This window comes from Lichenostomus cassidix, chromosome 5, assembly GCF_008360975.1.
Source record: "Lichenostomus cassidix isolate B80296 chromosome 5, HeHo_3.0, whole genome shotgun sequence".
In the NCBI taxonomy this organism is placed as follows: domain Eukaryota; kingdom Metazoa; phylum Chordata; class Aves; order Passeriformes; family Meliphagidae; genus Lichenostomus; species Lichenostomus cassidix.
In genome coordinates, this window is record NC_139486.1 from 15,392,516 (window position 1) to 15,406,196 (window position 13,681).

Genomic DNA, 13,681 nt, shown 5'->3' on the forward strand with positions numbered 1-13,681 from the left:
CTAGATTCCTGGGGCTGCACTGCCACCTACTGTTCCTTGAACTATTCCTTTGGAAATTAAAATCTGGTATAAAGTTATTTACAACCTGTTTTTAATTGCAGACAGAGAATCAATATTTTTCAACAGTCACAATGTTTCCAAACCAGAGTCCTCATCTGTCTTAACAGCGGTAAGTACACTTGGTCTTTTTCCCTCTAGTGCAGCTGGAAACCTATCTAGCCTTTTCTCATGGAAGTGCTAGTAGCTAGTGACTCTCTTTCACAAGCTGTCTGCTTCTGTGTTGCAGGCTGAGGTCTGTTTGGTACCACGAACCAGCATGACTGTGTCCCACTCTGGTTTTCCTTACCGAGCTCCGGTGAGGAAGAACTTGTAGCAGGGCTGTGCTACTTCCCAAACTACCCAGGGCTAATCTAGGCAAAGGGAAGAAGGAGATTCTGAATGCAAACACCTTTTTCTCATCCAGAGAGATTAATAAGCATAAATCATCCTTCTAGGACTCAGTTCTGTGAGGAAAGACAAACACTGAAAATTCAAGTATGGAAATTGTGTTGGCACAAGGCCACAGAGGGCCAGTGGTTGTCTGCCATGTGAGCATGCCCAAGCTGTGACCACAGGACCGTTTCTGGGTGTCCTTCAAGACCAGCAGTGCCAGCACACTGCACAGTTTCATGCTAGCATTACCAGGCCTTTTAATAAGATTTGCACATATGAATCCTAACAAGTTTTTGAGCACCTGGCTACTAAAAAAGTCACTTTACAGCACTGGGTCCTTTCAATCTTATGAGTCTCAAGATTCTTTTCTGTTTCACAAGCTCTACTGGGAACTAGTTTCATATTTGATTTTGAATTTTGTGTGCGACTCTGGTAGGCATGCTAAATATTAAAACTGTAATTGTGCTAGTCATAAATCCCTTTATGGTTATGTTGAGGGAGAAGCTATTACTAAAAATTTACTTTCAAACTTAGAGAGTGCGCTGCTGTGTTTTACCTGCCATCTCACTCACACATACATATTCCAGTCGTGTAGGCATAACAGCATAGCTCTGCTGTGTAACATGTTGTTTAAAAAGTTAAGAAAAGTGCATCCTACAGTCATAAGTAACCTCAGTCACTCATTTTAACAAATACTCACAAAATAATTTATACATGAAAACCACATAAAAGGTATGCTCTGCCCTTAAAATATCAGCTGAGTTGTATTGTATGACTCAGATTAAACTAACAGCAAGAGTCTGTCCTATCAGCCCTTTAACATAAGCCTTGATCTACACTGAAATAACAATGATAGCCAGAACATTTGCAGCACAGGGTTAAACACGCTGCCTGTATATGTTTCTTAAGGTGTAGATCTGGTACTTAAAATAGTGAGTCTGATTCTGCATTTGTTCCTACACTGCTATGCTTCTCTAGCTGCACCAGTATGAAGAGGAAGAACTAGATAATTTAGAGCAGATGAGCTTCCAATTTAGGAAGGATTCTGAATTGTGAAAGCAGTTTCTCTTTGGTGTCTCTTGGTTTCATGCCACTGGTTCTCTGCAATTCGATTTGATGGATATGCACCTGGAAACTTCTGAAAATCAATCTTTCCACTAAAAAGACTGTTTCAGAGTCTCTTATTAACATGTCTTTTTCTATTATAGCTGGATAAAATTGAAGGGGTATTTGAGCGGCCAAATGACGATGTCATCCGGGAAATCTCTAAAGCGCTGCGGCAAGCTCTGGGAGTTTCCCTCTTTGGAATTGATATCATCATTAACAATCAGACTGGGCAGCATGCAGTCATTGATATAAATGCATTCCCAGGTAAGAAAGGCCCTTCCACTCCTGCTTTGTGGAGCAAGTTTTACTGCTGTTGTCTCACATAATTTCTTCCCAGGCTGGGGATGGGACAGCAGCTGCCAGATGGTTCTGAGATCAAATACTGGCCAATCTGGGAAGGGAAGAACTCTAATCTAGATATGGAATTTGCAACTGAAGTATCATACGGTCAAATTTTAGTGGCCACTTGTAACGTAGCTGTCGTGCCCTTCTCTGCAAAGGGAAGCTCAGGAACTGCAGTGTGGGTATGTGTGCTGGGCCTAGTCCTCATTCTGAAATGAAGACTAGTAAATTCTATTTTAGGAGCGCCTTTAAAGATTTTTTTTTCCAAACTCTGTGCCATTAAAAAAGTTGAGGGGGTGGAAGCAACAAACTGTTCCCTTGAAAATCTCTTCCTGTGCAAATTTATTCTCCACAAAAAGACATTTGTGCACAAAAACAATACCAGGAATCTGAAGATGATAAAATTGTAGGTACAGAGAAGTTGCTGTAGAGAGTTAGTATCCTTGCAGGTTCTCATAAATGTGTCCTGGAGTAAAATAATGGATTAGAGCACATAAAAATGGGTAAATTCCTCCACTTATTTTAGTGCAACATATGTCTTGGAAACAACTAAACGAGCTCCTTGAATACTGGACTTGTTAAGAGGAGCTGTAAGTGTGAATAAGGGGAGGCAGTAATGGTCTGTCACTTGTGCTAAATTCAGTAGTCTAAGCCAGGAAAAGAATACATCATCTGATTTGATGCTGTTTTGCAGGGGGTTCTTCTCTCTGAGAATGCCCTCTCACTACCTGAATGGGGATGTTTGTTTCCAAAGACATACACAGGCTGTTGCATGATTTTTTAACCTGTCATTGAAGACTTTCAAGTTTTCAATATGGCTGTGGTATCTTTACATCTAGAGATCTTGTCCTGAGCTCCCAATCTCCTCAGTCTTTCAAATCAGGTCCTCAGTCCCACTACTGCCCTGTAGTGCCTTGCCTGTCTATCTTCACAGTGACTGGCTTCCTCTTAAAACTCAGCACTGCTATTCTCAAGTAACTTTCCAGCATGGTTCTACCACATGGTGTTATGCAATTTGCAACCTATGAAAACACTCTTCTTCCCAGGGCAGTGAAACAACCTAAATGGGATGTCAGATGGAACCAAATCAGTTTTATGAATAGGATTATATTTCAAACATTGGGTCTTGAAGTTAGTGATACAGGACATTCTTTTGCAATCCTGTATCCTGCATTTTGGTTTGGTGCTTCATGTTTCTGTTTTTGCTTTTTTCAAGTATTATTTTCGATTTGGTACTTTGCACAGACTGAAATTCTCCTTTTCTTGAAATGCTGAAAAGACCAGATTAGGGAACAGCAATGTGGCAAACATATATTTAGAGAGGACTAATGTCGTCTTCTTGTCACTTGAGTTTGCAGAACTGCTCTGCTGTACTTCTACCCTAAGACAATAGTTTCCAATATTCAGCCCAAGTCCTGTGTTTTGGTCTGCACAGTAATTGGTCTTTGAAGGGACATTGAATTAATAGTGGTTCAGTCCTTGCAGGAGACTTGAGAGCACAGGGAAGCTTCTTATGCACTGATTTACATTATGTCTCACACAGCAGTTTTTTTGGCAGTGAACATGTGGGTTGTGAGAATAATTATGGGCTTTATCACCATGGGATAGGTTGAAGACCAGTTGGAGAAAAACTAGAGGATAGCAGCAGGGCCCAGACATATGGGAGAGAAGGCTGGGGAGAGAAAAAACTGCCTTCAAATTTGTATAAGGTAGCAGAACTGAGAGAGATGAGCCCTAGTTCTCAAGGGCTGCTGAGGTCGGAGAAGAAGTAATGGGGTAAAATGCAACTGAAGCAAAGTTCCATCTCAGCACAGAATACTCTCTAGCTCAGAATCATGTTCAGCACAGGTAACTGCATTTCTGTCCAGGAGCCAGTATGATTAAAGGCTGAAGAGCTTCAAGGACTGACTTCATTGACAGAGCCAGTGCCTTGCCAGTGAAAAGTTCAAACTCAGCCCATCTCAAAAGAGTCACTGGTGGGCTGCATCAACAGCGGGATGTCCCTGTTCCTGGCTCAGTGCAGTCCCAGGAAGGGCCCTCCCTTGCTCCTCTTTCTCAAATCATCCTAGTCTGCAAGAGTTGAAGTACAGCCAGACTGGAGCCAACCCTCCTGGGCATTATCTCTGCACCACTGCTTTGAAAAAGGATGGGGAAGAGGTGCTCATTAAAGAGTATTCACAGTCTCTTTCATGGAACTCAAGCCATGGCCTGGGGCCAAGCCTGACCAAAGCCTTGTCCAGCTGCCCAGAGGCTTGCTGCCTTTCTTGTATGCTGTCTTTTGTGTTTACAAGGCTTTAAGCTCATTTGAACCTGCCATTTCATGGATGTCATCTTGAGATGAGTTTAACGACAGAATTGAGAGCAGGTGTAACTGTAGGAGGATGTTGTCTGTTATCTGCTTCATTAGCGCCAGCAACACTTCAAAAAGATTTTAAAGATAAATGTCTGAAAGGCCTATTGTGTCTTTTGTTCTGTGGGAAGCCACTGGTACTATATTTAGCCAGTAGTTACCAGCTGAGACATCTAACCGTAGGCACAGTCACGTAGCATGTGGGGGTTATGTTTATCTGACCTCAGATAAGTGAGAGAAGAGGTTCCACATAGCCTACTGTCCTGTGGCTGTGGCTGAGCTCATCCAGCACAGCAGCTGCAGGCTGTCACCTTGCAGGTGAACCGCTGGCTCTGGTGAATCTTCATGGTAGCTGGAAGCATGAAATCGCAACGTGCACTTTGTGTGTGTAAAGACATTGCTGTAAATACAGGATATGGGCTGTCCATTTCTCTCTGACCAGGGGAAGATGCAGAAAAGCCAAGTGTGCCAGATCAGGGAGTCTCTGAAAAATCAGGCAGGTAGCACCTGTAATGCTAGCTTAAAAATGCTCATAGCCATTTCTTGCCTCCACCAAAGCTCAGAGAGGTAGGCACTTGTTTTCAGATGCATTGCTGGATGGACATTTTTCCTATCCATGCTCAGCCAGAGGACTCTGGAGACTGTTTTCAGCATAGCAAAATTCAAGCATCTTGTAGACATGCATTTCCAAAATGGTTTCAAGTGGGCAGTGCTAGAGCACGATTCATGGAACTTATGTTTTAGGCATGCAAAACTTATATCCTCCCACAGATTCCCTGTGTGACACGAATCCCAAATTCACTGCCAGTAGTTTCTGAAGGTGTAATTTAATCTGCACTTCTTGATTTTGTTACCAATGCAGCACAGTGATGTCCCACAGCTGACTTGTTGCAGGGGTCTACAGGAGGCCTAGGTGAACCAAGTGAGGCAATACCCACAGTTTGCAGCCTTCCCCAGGTGTACTGTGAACCAAAGGATGAGACACCTAGTTCTCTTCCTCCCTTCCTTGTATTTCTTTTTTACAAGTTTGTGAAGTTTTCTCTGAATGACTAGGCAGAATTACTTCGGCATTTTCACCCAGTGTGCGGAGGGCTTGCACAGAAGGAGCCTGCCTGTTGCATACAGCTTCCTTTCACTAACATCTGCTGATTTCAGGACAGAATAACTGGCCATCTTATTCCTATTAAATATGTAAAGCAACTCCTTTGTGAGTTTGCCAGGTGCCCTCCAACAAGGCTAGTTTGTTTTCAATGAGCAGAGAGAGAACACTAGGGTACTATGGATCTCCTGTCTGAATATTAAAGCTGTTACTATGGAGATGGCTTATTCCCGGGGTGTTTGAAGCACTCTGAGTAGATTGAAGGCTAATCCCGTGGCTTTTACATAAGAAGAAAGCGTAACAAGCACTTCTGTCCAAGGGGTGGAGATTCTGTTCTGACTCCCATGGCCAGCCCTAGCAGTCCTAGTTGCCCCCTGCCGACAGTGGATTATCCTGTGGGGCACTGAGAAACTTGGTGTTTTGAAATGTGCAATTTGTTTGGTGAATCCCTTCAGGGCCGTTGAGAAAACAAAGCTGTGAGCTGTTGTCTCACATTGCTGATGTTTTGTGTGACCTGTCAAGTATCTAGGAGAACTGGGACCAAGCACAAAAAATCCAAAGTAATGTAGCAGCCTAAATAAGAGTTAATTGGTTAACATATGGCTTATAAATACACCATAAAATCCCCACATCTATCATAAAGTGAAATTATAGTCTTAATTCATATTTTCCAGAAAGTTGGTTTTTTAATTGTCTAAGGAAGCTGGTCTTAACAGGAGAATGGAAATTAAAATTGAATTATTTAAGGATCTGAGGAACTCTTCTGCACAGTGATTTCATCACTAAAATTGTTTTAAAATGTGTATTTACTTTGTGGTTTCTGGTTCCGCTCATGTGCTGCTGTGTGAATGTGTGCTATTCACATGGATCTTTTAAATTTATTTCTTGTTTCAGTCTCCTGTATTAATGCCAGGTCACCTCCAGAATACTTTTGTAGACATTTTAAAACAATCATTCTATCCCATTAAATAACTCTGAATGTCATATGTCACCTCTAAATACTAAGGCAAGCTGATAACAATTTTAGGTAATGCAGTAGCAGTTAAGATCCATTTCAAGACATTGTACCCATATGTTGCATGCCTGATTCAATTTTAAAATTAAATGCAATGACAAAACTGTGCCTGTAGCACAGTATTTAAAATAGAGCCAGAAGCTCTGTACACCTACTGCCACCGTTAATGTTACCAAAAATGTCATGTCTACTGGTATTTGAGCAACTGTTTTAACCAGGAAACTTGTTATTAAACTGCATTATAAATTGCCTGGAATCACTTAACAGAACATGCAGAAAGGTGGTTTCAGTACCAAAATAAAAGACTGATGTTTCTATCAAATGCTGTGTCATTGATATACGTTTCCTGTCCCTCGGGTGTTTTTTCAGACATAGCAGCAAACATGTTTTAAGTGTCAAGTTAGGTTAGGTTAGACAAGCATCACATAACTTCTCAACACAGTGGGAAGCTGCCTTTTCTGTAGGGTATAAAGCCAGTCCTGTTGTCCTCTGAGGTTTCCCTAACTCAGGGTATTGCTGGGTAAATTCTGGAGAGGGTCCAGACACACCCTCAAGGAAGCTCTGCATTAGAGCTACTTGCCATAGTAAACCTGGAAATGGGATGGAAAAGATCAACATTATACCAGAGAGTTTGTAACATAGGGAAAAGCCTGGACTTGGCAACAAATGATAGAATATAGCTAAAATTATATATATACATATATATTAGGGAGGAAAAAGCAGCAAATCTGAAAGGCAACAGTTTTTCTCTTTGGGAAAAAATATTTTTATTGCAAAAGTCTCTGTTCTCTTTATGCTCATCTGCTCATACTGTCACTTAAAATGTCATGGAGAGGGAGCCTTTTTATTATCAGTGGAGGGCAAAGACAGCCCAAGAAATAAACTGCTAAAAGAAGCTTTTCAAAGAACCTAGGAAGATCACTTAATTGCCTTTTTTCCTCTCCTTCATTTCTTCTCTTTTCAGGTTACGAGGGTGTTTCCGAATTTTTCACAGATCTGCTGAACCACATAGCTGCTGTCCTGCAGGGTCAGGTACCTGAGGTGACCCAGCTAAACCGCAGCAAGCTCCTGGCAGAGCAGAGCGGTGGGATCATGGACGAGCGGATATGCTGTGCTAGCACAGGCTGTCTCAACGTCATGGGAAAAGACTCCTCCTGGATTGTGGAAAGCGAGACCAACAGCTCAGTAAAACTGCAACACCAGAGACTAGGCTGCAACTCGGCAGTGTCCCCCAGCTTCCAGCAGCACTGCGTCGCTACATTGGCAACAAAAGCTTCTTCTCAATAACTTGCCAATGCCATGGACTGAGAAAAAGCCCCAGGGATATGAATTGTGGTCCCAGAACCAGATCAGGCTTTAACAATACAATTGAGAAAAAAATGGAAAAAAAACCCCAACTTAAAACACGACACAAAAAAGCAAAATAAAAAAAAAAAGGCTTCCATTTTATTTAATCTAATTTGCTGATGAAACGGACTGAAAGGGGAAGAGCAAGAAAGTGATCCAGATCCATTTCATCAGATTCCAGTTGCAAATCTGTAGTGAGTTTACACACACATGTGTTTTAACACTAGTCCTTTCATTGTGGGAGGGTCTCTTTCATTTCTATTGTTCTTTGTAATCACTGGTGACCAGCATTTTAAAATCGGACCTCATGGTATCAAGAAGATAATAATGTTGAAATGCAGTGTCTGAATGTAACAGTGCTAGAGAATTTTGCCCAAAAAACTCCCTGTTCCTTTTTTTCCAGGTAGGCCATTGCAAAAGAAAGCTAAGACAACTTTGGTATCACTAAACCAAATCTCTTGAAACATTGACCAGTCAAGATGTTGGCAGGTAGCTTGCTGTGAAGCCGCTGCACTTTGAGTAGGACAGAGCAGCCTGCTTATTCAGGGCACAGAACCAATATGACCACCCCTGTTCCAGCTTTGCAGTTCTCTCCCCAGGCCTCATTGCTTCACTCAAATCAGCTTCTAACCACACTTGCCAACAGCAACTGGCACCCAGAGAGGGTGAAAAGGCTGGAACAGCTGTGCATTTTCCTTGGAGCAGCACACCTGATCTGCATATCCTGAGGATTAACACAGTTGTTGCCTTCCACAGATCCATGCTGTTGTGCATTTTTTTCTGTAAATTAAATATAAACAAAATTGTGTACCTTCATATGAGGTAGAAGTACAGGACAGCTCTAGCATGGAGACCCCATTACTTTATTGCAAGCTGCCAGGTGAGGCCATATGGTAATTTACAATAGTGCTTTATACCATTTGTGAACTATAGCATAGCCAATCTGTATCTCTTGAGATATCTTCTAGTATGGCAGCATCTTCTGCTGTTGAGATTCCCTGCAACTTTTGCCAATTCCTGCAACTTTTTTCCAATTTCTGAACACTAAATTGGAAATATCCAAGTGCTGAGAACAGAGACACTATTTTGGTAAAAGAAGTGGCCTTGTCTTCCCCTTATTAGCCCCAAAATACATTTAAGAGGGGTGGTATTGAGAAAATTTTCTTTATTAAGCTCCTAGCTTGCAAAAACAGGAATTTCTGTCTTTCTATAGCACGTGTTCATAAAGCATCATCACTGCAGCATTTAATACCAGTTTGGTTAGTATCATGTGTTAGATGGCTACTCAAAAGGAAAGGATCTAGAGCTTAAAGCCCAGGTAGATCATGAAGAGAGGATTAAACTGTGTAAAAGATGTCACCACCCTACCTGTCCTGGAGGGGAAAAGGTTTTGAAAAGTGTTATATAGCAATTCTTTTGTGTAAACAATGCTTTATCCTTAGGAGAGATTGGTCTTTTTCCAAAATGCCATTCTTTGGAATTTCCTGTAGCCAGGATTGAATATTTCAGGGTGATTTACACAATAGATAATTCCACCTCTAGAGGGATTACTAACTTTAAAATATTTCTATATGGACTGGAAGGACCTTATGAGTGTGGTATCTGTCAGATCCCAGGGTGCACATAAGTGCAACCAACTTCCTCCAGTGTTGCAGATGAGTTCTGAGCTGGGCACGCTTCACAACCCTTGGATGCTTTGAGGCTGCTGGATCCCACATTGTCTGCAGCTCGCAGGTCTGGGATGGCTGTGGTGTGAGTGAGTCAGATGTACATAGGTAAGGGTTTATAAAAGTATTCATGATAGACCAAACCTTTCATAAAGCCATGACTGAAATAAAATTGACATCTACAGTTTGGGGTTTGTTTTTGTTTGTTTAAAATAAAAAGTGTTTTTATGTTACATGTGTAACAAAAGATAGCCTCAGGAAGGAACTTGCCAGTGCATATTTTTGTATGGTACTTTCTTGTAACCAGCTGGTGGAGTGTTTTGTAGACTTGCCTATTGCTCCCTTTATTACAATGGCTTGGGCTTTTTTTGGTTTTTTGGGTTTTGTTTCTTTACTGGGTGGTGGGGGTGAAGCGATGATGTTAGAACTGGGTTACTAACTCAAGACCTTTCAAACTAAGTATGTTTACATGAATCTGAGTGTTGGATCCAATGGAAATGTCTGTATGCTGTTTCCTAGTTAGAACATCAAATAAGAATTTTATTTTCTTGGCTGCCTTCTGAATTTTGGTTGGCCTATTTTGCACTGCTTTGTTTCTCCAAAATAAACTACTGAAATATAATTGTGCATTTTAAACTTGTTTACAAATGATTTTTAGAAGTTTATTTTGTAATTCTCTGAATGCTTGCGGAAATACTATATTTAAATATTACTCCAGACCTTGGCAGTAACTAGAAAACAAGTTTAGGTCATTGGTGTGATCAGTGACATTTTCCCCATAGTCTGTAATTTATTTTTTATTTATCGAATGTATCGGTATCACTTTAATTTACCAGGTGCAGATATGCAGGTACCTGTTGTGATGTGGCATTACAATAGAGTTTTGACATAAATTACCATGAAATTGCTGTATTACTATATTTCCTTGCATAAATTAATGTAATGGCTCTTATACTAGAATGTTGCTAAATCACAGGGGCAAATTGGGAGACCAACTTTTAAAAGCCAAAACTGTAAATTACCAAGTAGCCAGGCATACAATTACGTTATTGCAAAACATTCGAGCATGAGTATGTTATTAAGCTTGTGCTGAAGTGCTTTTATGAATTGCTGCCTCATTTGGTAAGTTCAGGATAGTTTTGATTTAAGATAAACTTCACAGTAAGTTAGTTAATATTCTGTAGTCTTGTCTTTCTTTGTAAAAGTAGAGGAGTGTAGTAACATTAGACCATACCAGAATGCTCTTGCTCTTAAAATTGCAGACAATCTGAGGAGATTTTCCATAATGTCTGTTTGAATTCTGTTATTGTGGGTTAGAAAAAGATTCTTCTGTTTTCAGAGGCACAGCTGTTATTGCTGTGCTGATGGGAGCAATTGTCTTAAAATTACATGGTCACCAGGTAGCTTTTTAGGGATTTATTTCTGTTCTGCTTCACTGTTAGAAATCCACAAAAATACCATTAGTCTGACTGGAATTTCTCCAGGTTTTGTGTCAGCATGGTGGAGATGAGACTCTGGTTTCCACTGTAATTAAGTAATCAGCTTCAACCGGTGAAGATTTTTCCCTGTTGAAGAGAATTTGAGTGGTATTACTGCTGCCTGTGATGTAAAGTCACCCTCTTCCACCTCTAGCTGACTTGGCCATGTTGTGCCTGACTTTGTAGCCTGTGCCAGAACATCCTGATCATTATGTGAAAGCCAACTGCAGAAATGCAGCCAAACCATCAGCATCAGAGCTGGCACTTGTGGTTTGTGTAATGCAGAACCACTGGGCCAGTGATGTTTTGCCTTTGGTTGACGTGTTTGGCTGTGCAACCTTTGTGCTGAGGAGCTAATAGACTGCTCTGGTTGGTAGATAGGACAGATCAATTAGTGCTGTTCAGACTGTTGTGATGATGAAGCTGTTTGAAGGTCTCCATTGTCAACGTGGGAGTGTTTCTGCAGAGGAGGTCTGCAGCAGGTTGCACAGATGGAAATCTACCAGTTTAATTTGTTTTCGTTGTAGATGATTATAAATTAAGAACCCGACCCTGAGGCATCAGGAGGTAACAAGGATTGCTCAAGACAAAGCCTCAAGTTTTCTAGATTAACTACGGGCAGTATCCAGCCAGGGAACAACCAGGTGGAGTAGTGGTTAGATAACAGAGGCATAATACAGTCCAAAGGCAACAGAATAAACGGGGCCAGAGGTGTTTGGCAAAAAAGAGCAAAACAAAGGAAAAATGCTCCTATTGTTTCCATCAATTAAAAAAATCCAGACGTACCAGTTCTTAGACTAACACTGATTTCCTGAAGTCTTGGCATGGCAGTAGTGACAAGTGAGTCAGGCTTTCCCACACTAGCTTGCAGCCTTGCCTTCCACAGCTGTGCAGAAAATCTTGGATTTTGGTTTTTTAGTGAATAGAGTTTATTTTGAATTTGTAGCAGTCTCCCCAGGCACACACTTGCAGGAGTTCACTTGCATTACCCTGCTAATTTTTTCCCCTCTCTCCCTTTTAGTAAGAGATGTATTGATTTCTGTATTCAGTATACAATTACTTTACGGCGTGTGTTTTGTAATTAGGAATATGTGAAAATGCTTTGTGTAGATTAAAATATTTCCTTTAATATAATCTCCTCTTGCTCTCATAGATAAATGGACATGCCATTGCAGATCACGTTGCTGATTTTTTTTGTAATATTGCTTTAATATCTATTTCAGAGGAATGTAACCTCCAGAAAAGTACTTTCTACTTCTTTACTACATTTCCTTTTGCTTTTCACCCTATGTAGATCCAGGCCATCAACACTTGAGCTTTTGACTGGATGGGTTTCAGATCCTCCATGGATTCTGTCACATTTACATGGCCACAAAAGTTACTAAAGATGGTTGAAGTTTGGGAGGATCCAGGTATAAATGGAGATGTTGGAGTGATTCCTCAGCAACACAATACAGTAGCATTTGTAGCAAGCAGAGGGGATGGTTTTCACTGTGTGTACAGGTGGCTGTTGGGGTCTGGTCCACCCTGCTCTTGGGGCAGCTTTCCCGTGGAAATAAAAAAATCCACTGAGAGAAAAACATCCTGTGTCTGTGATGTAGAAAGAAGGCAAGAAGGGTAGGGATTGGGAGTGAAATGCTGGCCAGTGGACATCATGATACCAGTTGTCCAGAATTTCACTCTGTGATTTTTAATAGCAATCTGGGGAGATGTTTTCTTCCCCTCTCTCATTCTCTCCCTGAATCCACTGGGGCTGATACTCCATGAACTCATTAGCAGCTGACCTTACCCAGGCTCCTGATGTGTTGGGAAGTCTTTGTTGATGGCCAGGAAATCTCCTGAAACTCCAGAAATAGCTGAAACAGCAAATGGAGTTCATAAAAATCAGGTCTTCCTCTTCCAGTGCTTTTAAAGAAACCGACATTTTACTTCCTCCTTCATTCTTTACTCAGTAGTTTTTAGATATAAATTATTTTAACTTCTTTTTTTTTGTGTGTGAAAAGTCATATATACATATATAAAGTTATTAAAAGGTTGAGAATATGTTGAGTATAAAATAGTGACTTCTTTGTTTCAGATGTTAGCAGCCCCTAAAAGTGAGTTGTCTATCCTCTTGTAAAGTCAGTGCTGTAAAAAAATATTAAAAAATAAAAGATGTATTAGATGTATCTTTTATTATTTATTTCTGATTCAGTATTTGATACAGCTTGTGTATACCCTTGTGACAACCACCTACTAAAAACACTGTCGTTCTTAAAATGGAGTAACAACAATTCCTTGGGATCCCAACAATTTTGAGAAAATTTGCCCTCTGGGTGTGAATAGTGTTGGATATTGTCCTTCAGTCTCCAGCGCTGCTCCCCACCCAAGCATGGCTGAATCTCGGGGACCATTGTGTGCGTGTGCTCGGTTTCGCAAGTTCATTGGTATCTGTGTTCAAATCCAGCTGTACAGTGTTAACAAGTGTGTCTTGTGATTCGCTTCAGCCTGGTTCACTATGATTTCTCAAACATAATTCCCATTTTGTACTTAAATTTGTGTAGAATTATATAAACCCTTAAAAGATCATGGCGTACTGTAAAACCCAAAATACTTGCTATTTGGCGTCTTCAACTGCATGACTGATCAGATCTGACAATGGAGATGGTGCTTTCATCTAACAGCATTGATTTCAATGGTAATATATTAATTTTCTTTTTGTTTGCCAAGCACCTGTTTTGGACAATGTTTTGGTTTCAACAGTAAAGCAATATGCAGTAGGTATTGTGGCATTATCTCTGTAATTGTTTTGAAGAGAGAATTGTCCCTTTCCAACACATAATGAAAATAAATGCCTTATAACAA

The 13,681-nt window shown here is 40.7% G+C and overlaps 1 protein-coding gene across 2 annotated transcripts in view; it reads left to right on the top strand.

Moving 5' to 3' along the window:
- ITPK1 (inositol-tetrakisphosphate 1-kinase) overlaps positions 1-13,681 on the top strand; it is a 141,444-nt gene extending 127,763 nt beyond the window's left edge. For both annotated transcript variants that reach the window (XM_085061515.1, XM_085061516.1), the window contains exons 9-11: positions 102-169; positions 1,641-1,803; positions 7,310-13,681. In XM_085061515.1, the coding sequence (XP_084917641.1) occupies positions 102-169; positions 1,641-1,803; positions 7,310-7,632 (554 nt within the window). In that variant the 3' untranslated portion in view covers positions 7,633-13,681. The remainder of the gene's footprint in view (positions 1-101; positions 170-1,640; positions 1,804-7,309) is intronic.